This window comes from Pan troglodytes, chromosome 3 (assembly GCF_028858775.2).
Source record: "Pan troglodytes isolate AG18354 chromosome 3, NHGRI_mPanTro3-v2.0_pri, whole genome shotgun sequence".
In the NCBI taxonomy this organism is placed as follows: domain Eukaryota; kingdom Metazoa; phylum Chordata; class Mammalia; order Primates; family Hominidae; genus Pan; species Pan troglodytes.
The window spans coordinates 46,693,147-46,707,003 of NC_072401.2; the positions used below are offsets into that span (position 1 = coordinate 46,693,147).

The following is a 13,857-nucleotide window of genomic DNA, read 5'->3' on the forward strand; positions in this document are numbered from 1 at the left end:
GTATGTGTGTAGTATACAATTTTATAGGCCGGGCGTGGTGGCTCATGCCTGTAATCCTAGCACTTTGGGAGGCCGAGGCAGGTGAATCACTTGATGTTAGGAGTTCAAGACCAGCCTGGCCAACAGGTGAAACCCTGTCTCTACTAAAAATACAAAAATTAGCCGGGCGTGGTGGTGGGCGCCTGTAATCCCAGCCACTCGGGAGGCTGAGGCAGGAGAATCGCTGTAACCCAGGAGGTGGAGGTTGCAGTGAGCTAGGATCACGCCATTGCACTCCAGCCTGGGGGTCAAGAGCCAAACTCCGTTTAAAAAAAAAATTTTTTTTAGTAGTACTTATGAATCCCAGATTTATAAGGATTTTGTACCAAAAGCTCATTAACCTAAATACCAGTGAAATAATATACATGTATTATAGTTGTTATATTCAAAATACTTAAAAGTTATAAGCAACTCTTTACAAACAAATTTCATATGAATATATGCATGTTTTATATGAGCATTATATGAAGATTTACTTCTCTGTCCTTTTTAAAAAAAATCTCGAAGTTGCACATGATTGGTGAAGGAAGCCGTGGAGCTACACTGGAAATGACCCTAGCAAAAATCCTCTACACTAGCAGTAAGTATTTTTTCAAATGAGGTCATGAATTGATTTATAATCAAGAGACTTATAAAATACTTAATTCTATCACTAGCTACAGTATGTAACCTAAAGCAAGATACTTAAGCTTTTTGCCTTTGTTTTAAAATTTCTAATGAATAGAATTTTGAAGGTAAATGAAATTGGTATTTGAAGAAGTCCTCTATTATTATCCACCACTTACTAGCTATGTGTGCCCAGGCACATCCCTCAACCTCTATGTTTCTTTATCTGTAAAACAAGGATAATAATGGTACCAGCCTGATGGGATTGTTGTAAGGATAGTGTGAGTTAACACATGTATTGCATTCAGCAGTGCTTAGCACACTGCATTCGGTAAGGGTTTGCTGCTGCTACTGTGGCCATCATCATCATCACCATAATAATACATATAACATAAATATTATAATAATAATATTGTAAAGCAATACATTTAAATAGGTCACATTAAGGAGCTATTTTGCAGCATCAGGTAGTCTTTAAAGTTTATGAAAAATTTATTCTAAATGTCATAACCTACTATTGATATGCTATTGCAATATTTACCTTATATATGGAAAAATTAACGATAAAGGTCAAATCTTAAAAAGTATTTAAAAAATTTCAACAGCAATAATATTTAAGCAGGTTATAGCATTTTATAATTGTTCATTCAAAAAAATATTGATCACCTACTGTGTGCTAGGCACTATTTTAAGTGCTAGGGATACAGCAGTGAATAAAATAGTCCCTGCTTTCATCAAGCCTGTATTTTAGGGCATCCCTATTTGAATATTCTTTGAATAGCTAAGCCTAACTAAGGCTTAGTCTGAGCCAAACTCATTTCCTTCAAAGCCGTTCTTCAGCCTGAATTCTCAGCCACCACTCTCCAGCCAGCCAAGCCAGGGTCCTACATATTCTATCAGCAACCAAATCCTATCTGGTTTACCTCATAAATATATTGTTACTTCTGTCTCTCCTATCCCTCATTACCACTAAGTCTTTAGTTCAGTACCTCATCCTTTCTACCTGGATTGCCACAGAAATCACCAAGTTCTTCTGTGTACCCTCTGCCCTTCATCCACCAAATCCATCTTTCTTTAGCACAAGTAGAATGATCTTTCCCAAATGCAAATCCAATTAGTTTATTTTACTGTTTACCATTCTTTAATAGCTCCCCTTTGCTTTCTGCATAAATCCCTAATTTCTTAGCACAGCCTTTCTTGATTTGACCCCATGCCCACCTCTTCAGCTTTGTAGTCTATGCTTATGGAATAAGAAGGATACTCCCACTTATTCCTCTTTCAGCGAGTTTCTTGAATGATCATTTCAAGACATAGGAGCAATGAAGAAACATTTGCAAAGAAGGCCTATTTGGGTTTTCATTCAATAGCTAAGTCTATAGAAAGCAGCCATTTTGTATTGCCCAGGATGTCATATGGCTTCATAAGCTTCACTCCACCTTTATTTAAAACAACATCAACAAAAACTATAGTCCCAACTACTCGGGAGGTTGGGGCAGGAGAACTGCTTGAACCCAGGAGGTGGAGGTTGCAGTGAGCCGAGATCATGCCACTGCACTCCAGCCTGGGCAACAGAGCAAGACTCTGTCTCAAAAAAATAAATAAATAAATAAAATTAAAAGTTAGCTTGATAGCAAGATCTCATAGAGGACTTTTCATGGGCCAAGAGTTCGAGACGCATTTAGCCCTCTATCCTACTACCTCTACATCTGTCTATAGCCATACCTGTGGAACATATCATAGCTCTTCGTAAAGGGGATCCAGATAGACAGTTATAAGCAAATTTATACTCATTTATTATTGTTTAGAAGCCTTGATATCCTAGTTCTTGCCAAGTTTGAAACTCTGTAAACTTCTAAGTAGTAACTTTCAGGATACCTGAAAAATTTCATTCTTCAAATGCCAGATTAATACTCTGGTAATATATTTGTAGTTTTCTTTTTTTAAGAGGTCAGGTCTCACTGTTGCCCAAGCTGCAGTGCAGTGACACAATCATGGCTCACTGCAGCCTTGACTTCCTGGGCTCAAGCGATCCTCCCACCTCAGCCTCCTAAGTAGCTGGGACTACAGGCGTGCACTACCATGCCCAGGTAATTTTTAATTTTTTTGTAGAGATGAGGTCTTACTATGTTGCCCAGGCTAGTGTTGAAGTCCTGCCCTCAAGCGATCTTCCCACCTCAGCCTCCAAAAGTGTTGAGATTACAGATGTGAGCCAGGCACCCAGCTATTTGTATTTTTCTTACTTACCTCTCCCACCCCTTTCCCAAATCACTCAGGAAGAATTCAGAGCACAAAAGACTTGCTAAAATTACTTTATGATATATTAAATAACATATTTTCCTTAACACTTTGGCTTTTGTTTGTTTGTGTTTTAGAAACGACTCAAATTATTGGTATGAGTGCAACATTAAACAATGTTGAAGACCTACAAAAGTTTCTTCAAGCAGAATATTATACCAGTCAATTTAGACCAGTATGTACCTAAGGTTTGCACTGTATTGATTTGTTTCGTATTCATCTAACTTAGAAATGAAAGTAGTAAACATAGGATTTAAAGAATTCTGTAGAGTAGTGAAGGGGCATATTTTACTCACCATGACTATATGCTAATAAGAGGTTGTGTATAGAGAATTTAAGAGTTTGTGTATAGGTCAGGGATCTTGGGTTGGGTCACTAATGTATCTATAGCCTGGCCCACAGGCTCTCAATGAACGTTCATTGAATGAGTTTTCCCAAACCCCCATTTTATTTTTTCACTTCTTATTCTGTAAACTAAATTTTTTTATTTGGCAAAATTTTAGTGAGACATGTTTTGAGTTATTGGCACATTAAAAAATATATCTTAAAATTTAAAATATTTTTAAATATTTATATGTTAGTAGTTATAATACTTTTTTAATAAGTTAAGGCTTCACATGGATTTACATATAAACTCCTCAACAGCAGCATTCACAAAATGCTTGAAGAAAGTAAACAAATGTAATTTGTGGTTATTTGAAAATAGCTTGTAATGTATATATATTTTTGTGTGCAGTACTAGTGTGTATGTTTTGTGTCTAAATAGCTTTTCAGTGTCTAAATAGGTTTTCAGAAAATATTTTTTTAATTGCCAAATTTTAATTTGAAATTTGATGTTTTAACTGGGTGCAGTGGCTCACACCTGCAATGCCAACACTTTAAGAGGCCGGGGCATGAGGATTGCTTGAGTCCAGGAGTTCAAGACCAGCCTGGGCAACATGGCGAGACCCCTGTCTCTACAAAAAATTAAAAAATTAGGGCAGCCAGGCGCGGTGGCTCACACCTGTAATCCCAGCACTTTGGGAGGCCGAGGTGGGCAGATCACGAGGTCAAGAGATCGAGACCATCCTGGCCAACATGGTGAAACCCCGACTCTACTAAAAAATACAAAAATTAGCAGGGCATGGTGACGCACGCCTGTAGTCCCAGCTACTCTGGAGGCTGAGGCAGGAGAATCGCTTGAACCCAGTGGGGCGAAGGTTGCAGCGAGCCGAGATTGCGCCACTGCACTCCAGCCTTGCAACAGAGAGAAAAAAAAAATTAGAGCATATTAGCACTCACATATAGTCCCAGCTACTTGAGAGGGTGAGATGGGAGGATCACTTAAGCCCAGAAGGTTGAGGATACAGTAAGCTGTGTTTGTGCCACTACACCCCAGCCTGGACTACAGAGTGAGACCCTGTCTCAAAAAAAAAAAAAAAAAAAAAAAAAAAAAAATTGATGTTTTTACATTTGAACCAGATAGGAACATTTTCAAGAGATATTTTTTAACTTAATTGCCACAGTAGACATTGTTATTGTTATTATAAAATGCAATGAGCTGTGTTTACAAACTGTTTTTGTCTACAAATAAAGAAAAATAGTGTGGTGGTATTTAGAATTAAAACTGATGAATAATAAGACAGAAAGTTTTGGCTGGACACGGTGGCTCATGCATGTAATCCTAGCACTTTGAGAGGCTGTGGCAAGAGGATCGCTTGAGCCCAGGAGTTCAAGACCAGCCTCAGCAACATAGAGGAACCCCATCTCTATAAAAATTAGCCTGGCGTGGTAGCGCATGCTTGTCATCCCAGCTACTCAGGAGACTGAGGTAGGAGGATAGCATGAGCCCTGGAGGTTGAGGCTGCAGTGGGCTGTGATCATGCTACTGCACTCCAAGCCTGGGTGATAGAGTGAGACCCTGTCTCAAAAAAAAAAAAAAAAAAGACAAAGTTTTAGATCTTGAGACATAAATCAGATGATACCTTAGTAAAAGTTAAGAACACCAAGACTCACACTTTTTGTGACAAATACAGAAGTGTGTGGTTTCTTTTTTGGATATGATGTTTACTGAATTCAAACATATTTCTTCAAGGATATTGATCTCTATTTTGATTTTAAGGGAAAAAGAGACCAAAACAGAAGAAGAAGAAGAAATGGTAAAGCAAGAACTTTTAAGTTGAAGCATGTTTTATGTATCTTAGAAAAGCTAAACTCTTTTATAGCTGTCCTTTCTTAACCTATTTTACAACATTTAAAACACTGGAAAGATGAATTTATATGTCGTATTAATTGCAAATGTCCTTTTAATTCAAGGTTGAGTTAAAAGAATATCTGAAAATAAATGATACAATATATGAAGTTGACAGCAAAGCTGAGAATGGCATGACTTTTTCACGTCTTCTTAATTATAAGGTAACGTTGATAACCTTTAAATTCCAGGTTACCAGACTTTGTGTCTGGGGCACAACAAGAGTTTCCAATGGATTCCGTAGAATAGTCTAGATTTTTCAGAGAAACAGCTGATGCTTGACATTTGTTGGACACCCTGCAGACTGCCAGTTCAAGATAGCTCGTTTCCAGTTTCAACATTAGATCACACCATATTCTTTTCTATGACATCGTATCTTTGTGAAGTTGGGGTTTTTACAGTTGCTGTAAGCAAGTACCGTGTGAAAATCAATCTGGAACAGAAGAGAATAGCTGTGTCCAGTCTTATTTCAGAGTTTGAAAGACAGTACCAAGTTGTGCACACATCCCATTAGTGAGCTGTTGTGGTTATTTAAGAATGAAATAAAAATATTTTTTCACTCAACTGATGTGTATTATTTATTCTAACAGCTACTAAATTGTGAGGAAGTACGTATTTATTAAGTTGTTTGGACCTCACTATTTAATTAACAAAACTGTAAAGTATTTCTTTGGGCACTGGGGCTGTGAACAAAGAAAATTTGGAAAACTCTCCTGTAAATGTTTATTCATACAACAACAACAACAAAAGAATAATTTATGGACCATGTAGTTCAGATATTGGTGTATAAAATGTTAATGTCTACTATGTAAATTTTAGTGTTTTATGACTTGTATGAAGGATATTAAAAAGGGGAAGAAGGGATTATACAGTAGTTTTAGAATTCTGTGAAGATGTGTTATTCTACAGCTATGTCTTTAGTAAAGTTGAAGAAATAGATTTTAAATAACTTCACATTTTTTCTTCATGTTCTTTGTGTTCCTCATGTCACTACAAAAATTGTCATAATTCAGTAGTATGATTGAATCTGTGTTTTTGAAAACTTAATGGTTGTAAAGGGCATGTCTTATTTACACAGTCCGTTAACTATTATTAGGATCAATCTGTGTTTCTCTCTGTGGACTTTTTTGTTCTGCTGTGGTGGAGATGGGCATGTAGTGAGGCTATTAATAACATTAACTATTTTCACTTCTTTAATTTTCTTTAATTCACTTGTTTAATTCTAGGTTTTTTTTTAGACTAACTAGACCTAAGAAAATCATAATAACCTAAAAGAAAAGTGAGATTGAACATTTTGATGTTTAATATAGATTTCATCTTTTCTTTTAAATGATCAGATTTATTAAATTAGAAGTTTAGAATTATAGATGGTTTATTTACCTTTCAAATCACACTGGTAAAAAATTGACAGGGTTTCATGTTTACTAACCACTTTGTTCCTACATCTTGTTGTTTTGCAGTATTCTGATACCCTAAAAAAGATGGATCCTGATCACTTGGTAGCATTGGTGACAGAAGTTATTCCCAATTATTCCTGCTTAGTTTTTTGTCCTAGTAAGAAGAACTGTGAAAATGTAGCAGAAATGATATGCAAATTTTTAAGCAAGTATGTTAATATTTTTTAAATAGCCTGTTTTATTTTTATTAGGAATTACAGACTATGTATTAATTTTATTGGGCAAACACTAATTATGCCTTGCAAAACATCATATTAAGTTGTTTTAGTATACTGAAGGCCTTGACCTTGAAGAAAGAAATTTTAACTGTGAAAAATCACATATGAAATAGCCAGAGAAACATTCTAAGGTGGCTGGGCACCATGGCTCATGCCTGTAATCCCAGCACTTTGGGAGGCCGAGGTGGGTGGATCACTTGAGGTCAGGAGTTTGAGACGAGCCTGGCCAACACGGTGAAGCCCCATCTCTACTAAAAATACAAAAAATTAGCTGGGTGTGGTGCCTTGCACCTATAATCCCAGCTACTGGGGAGGCTGAGACATGAGAATCTGTTGGACCCGGGAGGCGGAGGTTGCAGTTAGCTGAGATCGCACTACTGCACTCCAGCCTGCGTGACACAGCGAGACTCCGTCAAAAAAAAAAAGAAGGCCAGGCACGGTGGCTCATGCCTGTAATCCCAGCACTTTGGGAAGCCGAGGTGTGCGGATCATGAGGTCAGGAGTTCAAGACCAGCCTGGCCAACATAGTGAAATCCTGTCTCTACTGAAAATACAAAATTAGCTGGGTGTGGTGGCGTGCACCTGTAGTCCTAGCTACTCGGGAGGCTAAGGCGGGAGAATCACTTGAACCTGGGAGGCAGAGGTTGCAGTGAGCTGAGACCACACCGTTGCACTCCAGCCTGGGTGACAGAGGGAGACTCAGTCTCAAAAAGAAAAGGAAAAAAAAAGACAAAACCCTAAGACTATATGTATGAGAATGTTAAGTAATAGGTCAGTGATTCAAAACCTTGGGTGCATAGTGAATCATCTTGGAGGCTTTTAAAAATTCCAAAGTCCAAGCTACATCTGAGACAAATTAGAATCTCTGGGAGTGACACCCAGATATCATTTTGTAAAGCTCCCCAGGCAAGTCCAACATGTAGCCAAGGACAGGAACAACTGGCTTAGTCAGTCAAAGGACTAATCACTGTTACCACTGTGGAAATGAATTGTATCTTCCATTGCCTTTTTTTCTCTTTTCCTTTTTTTTTTTTTTCCTGAGACAGGGTCTCACTCTGTCACCTGTGCTGGAATGCAGTGGCACAAATTCAGCTAGCTCACTGCAGCCTCTGTCTCCTGGGCTCAAGTGATCCTCCTACCTCAGCCTCCCAAGTAGCTGGGACTACAGGCACACACCACCACTCCCAACTAATTTTTTGTAATTTTCATGGAGATAGTATTTCACCATGTTGCCCAGGCTGGTTTCGAACTCCTGAGCTCAAGCAATCCGCCCCGCATAGCCTCCCAAAGTGCTGGAATTACAGGCGTGAGCCACTGCGCCTGGCCTGCCTTTGTTTTCTTAGTAAACTTCACACTTAGTTGTATGGACATTTGGATATAATTTCCTGAGTAAGAAATGTGTTGTCTTGTAATTTTGTAGTATCTTAATATTGGCTCTGTCATATTCATAGAGAGAAGTATGAAGTTACTTTAACTACTAACAGTTCAGTTTTTTATACACCTGTTTGTCCCATGTGTGGTTTTATCATTTTCTGAGATTTCTTTCAGCCCCTTAGCTAATGCTGTATAGTGATACTATTCATAGTCTATTAACCTGAATGCTAATCTAGTCAACCTCTACCTCCTCTTTCAATCCTGCTACCATGGATTGGTCTAAGATAGACTTAAATTTATTGAATAGCAAAATATAAAAATGTTTGGAATAAGATGAAGGAGTTGCTCATTTTGGTAACAGTCTGCTTTTACAATGATTTTGATTATAAAAGCTTAAGGAAATTAAATTATCATTAAAAAAATTCTCAGTAAATCATTCATTTTCTTAGAGTAATTCAAGGTAATAAGATGGAGACACTGGCTAAGTGATGGAAACATTTGTAGGATGTGAAGTTTCTAAAGTGCAAGTGTTTAGGCAGTGTTTTACCATAGAAGTATGATTTAATAATATGTATGTTTCTATCTTCAGAAAAGAAAATTTATGTCTTTAAAAAAACTATCCCCTATAAAGATATATGTTATAAAGAAAAAAACAGTTATAACATCCAGAGCAAAGGTCTAAACCTGGTGTCCATGGATTCAAAGGAAGTACAGGAATGAATTTTAGGAAATCCACGAACCCTCTGAAATTATATGTAAAGTGTTGTATTTATGTAAATAGTTATATTTTTCCTTTTTTTTTTTTTTAGACAAGGCTTTGCTCTTTCACCCAGGCTGGTAGGTTCATAGCTCAATGCAACCTCAAACTCCCGGGTTCAAGCAATCATCCCACCTCATCCTCCCCCATAGCCTGGAACTGCAGGTGCATGCACCACCATGCCCGGCTAATTTTTGTTATTTTTTGTAGAGGTGGTCTTGCTTCACTGCCCAAGCTGATCTTGAACTCTTGGGCTCAAGCGATCCTTCTGCCTCTACCTCCCAAAGTGCTGGGATTACAGGCATGAGCCATCGCATTTCGCCTTTCCTTAGTTTTGATAAGATTTTCACAGGGTTCTGTAATCCACAAAAAGATTGAGAGACTGCCTAATAGTTAATGAAGTCAGAATCAAAATTCTAAGAACATTTAATGTACTTAACTCAATGGAAATAGTACATTAAAGAATGTTTACATTAGCATCTACTAAAATGAAAATGGTAGAAATTTTGTCACTAAAAGATCAAGGGCTCATATTTCTAACAGATCTTTTTCATAGGGAATATCTGAAACATAAGGAGAAAGAAAAATGTGAGGTGATTAAGAACTTGAAGAATATTGGCAATGGCAACCTGTGTCCTGTTTTAAAGCGCACTATCCCATTTGGAGTTGCCTATCACCACAGTGGCTTAACAAGTGATGAAAGGAAACTCTTGGAGGAGGCCTACTCCACAGGAGTGCTCTGTCTTTTTACCTGCACATCTACCCTAGCGGCAGGTGTCAACCTACCAGCTCGAAGGTAAGAGATAAGTAAGTGTTGACCAGGCTCAGAACTTTTCCATTTCTAGCTTGCGAGGAGTTTTGTTGTTTTATGCTTTCTCAGTAGTGGATGAGAATTTATCAAATGTTCTTTTAGCATATGCTGAGTTGATTGGTTGGTTTATTTTCTTTAATATTTTAATGAATATGTAATGAAATATGTAATGAAAAATAACGTTAATAGATTTCTTGATATTAGAATTCCATCCTTTCTGCTCTTTATATCTGGTTTTGATGTTAGGGTCTATTAATCTGGTTTTGTAGAAATAGTTGGCAAGTATTTTGCCTTTTTTATGATATGAAAGAGTTTATTTAACATAGAGATTTCCTTGAAATCTTGGAGAGCTGATCCATAGGCAATTTGTGTCTAATATATGTATTTTAAAGCAGACCCTTGATTACCTTTTCAGTTATTACCAAAGGTGTAGGCCTGTGTAATTGACTTCTACCCTTTATAATTTATGATCATGGGGTATTTTGCTAATAAATGATCAATTTTTATAAACTTTCCATGAATATTTAAAAAAATATGTATTTTCAGTTGAATATGCAGTTTTGTACATCTCAGCAAGATCACAGAGGTTCATTGTGTTATCAGCTTCTCTATTTTCTTACTATATTTGATTCCTTGGTCTATCAATTTCAGAGAAGTGTGTTAGTCTCCCACTTTAATTATGTAGTTATCAGTTTCTCCTTTTTGCATCTCTAGAAGTTATTACTTTTTATATTTCAAAACTATTTAGATATACAAAGGTTTACTTCAAATATCTTATTGCCGAATTATACCTTTTATCAATACAATAAATACTTGTTTTTCTCATTTAATAATTTTGCTTTGAATACCAGGACTCATTTTTTTTTTTGCCACGTATGTACCTTTTTCCATTCTTTTATTTTCAATTTCTGTCTCTGATTAAGTTTTCCATTTTTCAGACAATTGAAGAAAAAAATGAAAGTTAAATATCCTGTTTCTGTTATTCCAGTGGTTACTCTTAAAATTTTAAGTTGTAACCAAACATTTTTTATTACTTTAGAATTAATCAATAACTCTCCTCTCCTGAACATAAAAAGAGGCTTAGCATGTCCTTAGTATATTCTACTCTGCCCCATGAATGTTGCAATTACTTAGAATTTTAGTGCCAGATTTAAACATTTTCTTTCATCTTATGTAGTATTTAAACTTACCTGTAAATCATACTTCTTTTTTGCTTACCACTGCCTCTTATATCCCACATCTTTCTTCTCTGATTTTTTTTTTTAATTTTGCCTTCCTTGAGTAATCCTTTTTAGAATACCGCTTTAGGGGGTAAAACATTTTGACTCTTTGCATAGTTGAAGATATCTGTATTTTGGCCTCACACTTTTACACTTCACTAGCAAAAGAATTCTAGATTCAATTTTTTTCCTTTAGGGATTTTGTAAATATTGTTCCATATTTTCTAGAGGCCAATGTTGCTCATTTTTGTCTCTGCATGGATTTTCTGTTTTTCTTTTCCAGAAACTTTTAGACTTTTCTCTTTAACCTCCCAATTTCGTCATGGTGTATAATAATAGTTGTAGTTACTACATTCCCCTCCCCTTCATGTAGTAACAACTTTACATGCATTGACTTGATACAGCTTCACAACAACTCTGTGAGGAAGGTCATATTTTATTACACACCTATTATAGAAGGGGAAACTGAGGCACTAAATAATTAAATAATTTTCCCAACTTTAAAAAGTTACATAACTTTTTCCCAACTCATTTTCCAACAAATGAGTTTTAAAGCCAGTGTTTGAACCCAGGAAGTTTGATTTTACAATCCCAACAGTACTACTTTTCATTCATAGGGCTTAGCACTTGGGTGAATGCTTTTAATCTAAGCTTTATGCCTTTCTTCTTTGAGTAATTTTTTTTCTGTTATTTCTTTTTCTTCCCATTATCTCTGTTCCTTGCTTTTATAATTTCACTTAGGCAGGGTTGAGGCCTCTTAGATTCAGCTTTCATATCTCTTTTCTTACACATTTTTCAGAATGTGGAAGAATGTAAGCACACGTTTGTGCCGTGTAATTTTTTTCAACTTTACCTTCCATATCAAAAAATCAGTTTTTTTGTAATCCCAGCACTTTGGGAGGCAAAGGTAGGAGGATTGCTTGAGCCCAGGAGTTTGAGACCAGTCTGGACAACATAGCAAGACCTCATCTCTACTAAAAAATTAAAAAATTAGCTGGGCATGGTGGCATACACTTGTGATCCCAGCTGCTCGAGAGGCTGAGGTGGGAAGGTTGCTTGAGCCCAGGACATCGAGGCTGCAGTTAGCTATGATTGTACCACTGCACTCCAGCCTGGGCAACAGTGAGACCCTGTCTCAAAAAAAAAAAATGAATTTTTAACTGATATCCATTAGCTACATTAACTGTATCCATTAACTATTTTCATTCATTATTCAGTTCTTCAATTGAATTTTCTTTTTTGTGAGACAAAGTCTTACTCTGTTGCCCAGTGGCCAGGCTGGAGTGCAGTGGTGCGGTCTCGGCTCACCGCAACCTCTATCTCCTGGGTTCAAGCGATTCTCCTGCCTCAGCCTCCCAAGTAGCTGGGATTACAGGCGCCCACCACCACACCTGGCTAATTTTTATATTTTTAGTAGAGTCGGGGTTTCGCCATGTTGGCCAGGCTGGTCTCAAACTCCTGACCTCAGGTGATCTGCCCACCATGGCCTCCCGAAGTGCTAGATTGACAGGTGTGAGCCACCACACCTGGCCCTTCAAATTTTTTATGAATTTTTAAATAAAGTTAATTTTTTTTATTTCTAAGAACTCTCTTTTGTTGTTCTTTCCTTATAATAGTCTACTCCTTTTTTTTTTTTTGAGACAGAGTCTCGCTTTGTCGCCAGGTTGGAGTGCAGTGGCATGATATCTGCTCACTGCAACCTCTGCCTCCCGGGTTCAAGTGATTCTCCTGCCTCAGCCTCCCAAGTAGCTGGGATTACAGGCACACAACACAATGTTTTTTAGTTTTTGTGTTTTTAGTAGAGACAGGGTTTCACCATGTTGGCCAGGGTGGTCTTAATCTATTGACCTCGTGATCCTCCTGCCTTCGCCTTCCAAAGTGCTGGGATTTACAGGCATGAGCTACCACACGCGGCCAATAGTCCACTCCTTTTTTTTTTTTTTTTTTTTTTGAGACGGAGTCTCGCTCTGTCACCCAGGCTGGAGTGCAGTGGCGCAATCTCCGCTCACTGCAAGCTCCGCCTCCTGGGTTCACACCAGTCTCCTGCCTCAGCCTCCTGAGTAGCTGGGACTACAGGCGCCTGCCACCACGACCAGCTAATTTTTTTATTTTTAGTAGAGACGGGATTTCACTGTGTTAGCCAGGATGGTCTCCATCTCCTGACCTCGTGATCCGCCCCCCTCAGCCTCTCAAAGTGCTGGGATTACAGGCGTGAGCCACCACGCCCCGCCAATAGTCTACTCTTATATTGTGGATATAATACTCTTTGGAATTTTCTGTTAATGCTAATTAGGATTTTTAAAAGTTCTCTTCTGATCCCTATATTATCTGGTTTTGTGGTCATTTATTCTGTATATTCATGTTATGTTTCTTTTATGTTATTAGTTTTCTTCAAGTATTTGGTAATCTCTTCTGCATATGAGATTTGTAAATAAAGAGGAAGTTGACTAGTATAGGTAAACAATAGGTTTTTTCTTCCCTTTGGATAAGAAAGCTGACTAACTGACTATAGACTTCTGTATATATGAACATAATTGAAATTGCTTTTTTTTTTTTAAGAGATGGGGTTTCACTCTGTTGCCCAGGCTGGAGTGCAGTGATATAATCACGATTTACTGCAGCCTCAACCTCCTAGGCTCAAGTGATCCTCCCACCTTAGCCTCCCAAGTATCTGGGGCTACAGGGGCACACTACCATGCCCAGCCAGTTTTTTGTTGTTGTTGTTGTTGTTTTTGTAGAGACTGCATCTCACTATATTGCCCAAGCTGGTCTCAAACTCCTGGACTCAAGCAAACCTCCCGCATCAGCCCTCCAAAGTGCTGGGATTACAGGCATGAGCCACTGAGCCTG

The 13,857-nt window shown here is 37.6% G+C and overlaps 1 protein-coding gene across 25 annotated transcripts in view; it reads left to right on the top strand.

Moving 5' to 3' along the window:
* HELQ (helicase, POLQ like) overlaps nucleotides 1–13,857 on the top strand; it is a 59,793-nt gene that overhangs the window by 9,353 nt on the left and 36,583 nt on the right. For 15 of the 25 annotated variants that reach the window (XM_054682876.2, XM_016951509.4, XM_063808794.1 and 12 more), the window contains 5 exons: nucleotides 547–619; nucleotides 3,018–3,115; nucleotides 5,236–5,334; nucleotides 6,631–6,776; nucleotides 9,533–9,772. In XM_054682876.2, the coding sequence (XP_054538851.1) occupies nucleotides 547–619; nucleotides 3,018–3,115; nucleotides 5,236–5,334; nucleotides 6,631–6,776; nucleotides 9,533–9,772 (656 nt within the window). Of the gene's footprint in view, nucleotides 1–546; nucleotides 620–3,017; nucleotides 3,129–5,235; nucleotides 5,335–6,630; nucleotides 6,777–9,532; nucleotides 9,773–13,857 lie in introns of all 25 variants that reach the window. The other 10 variants (XM_063808799.1, XM_063808800.1, XM_063808797.1 and 7 more) reach the window with 2 other exon arrangements.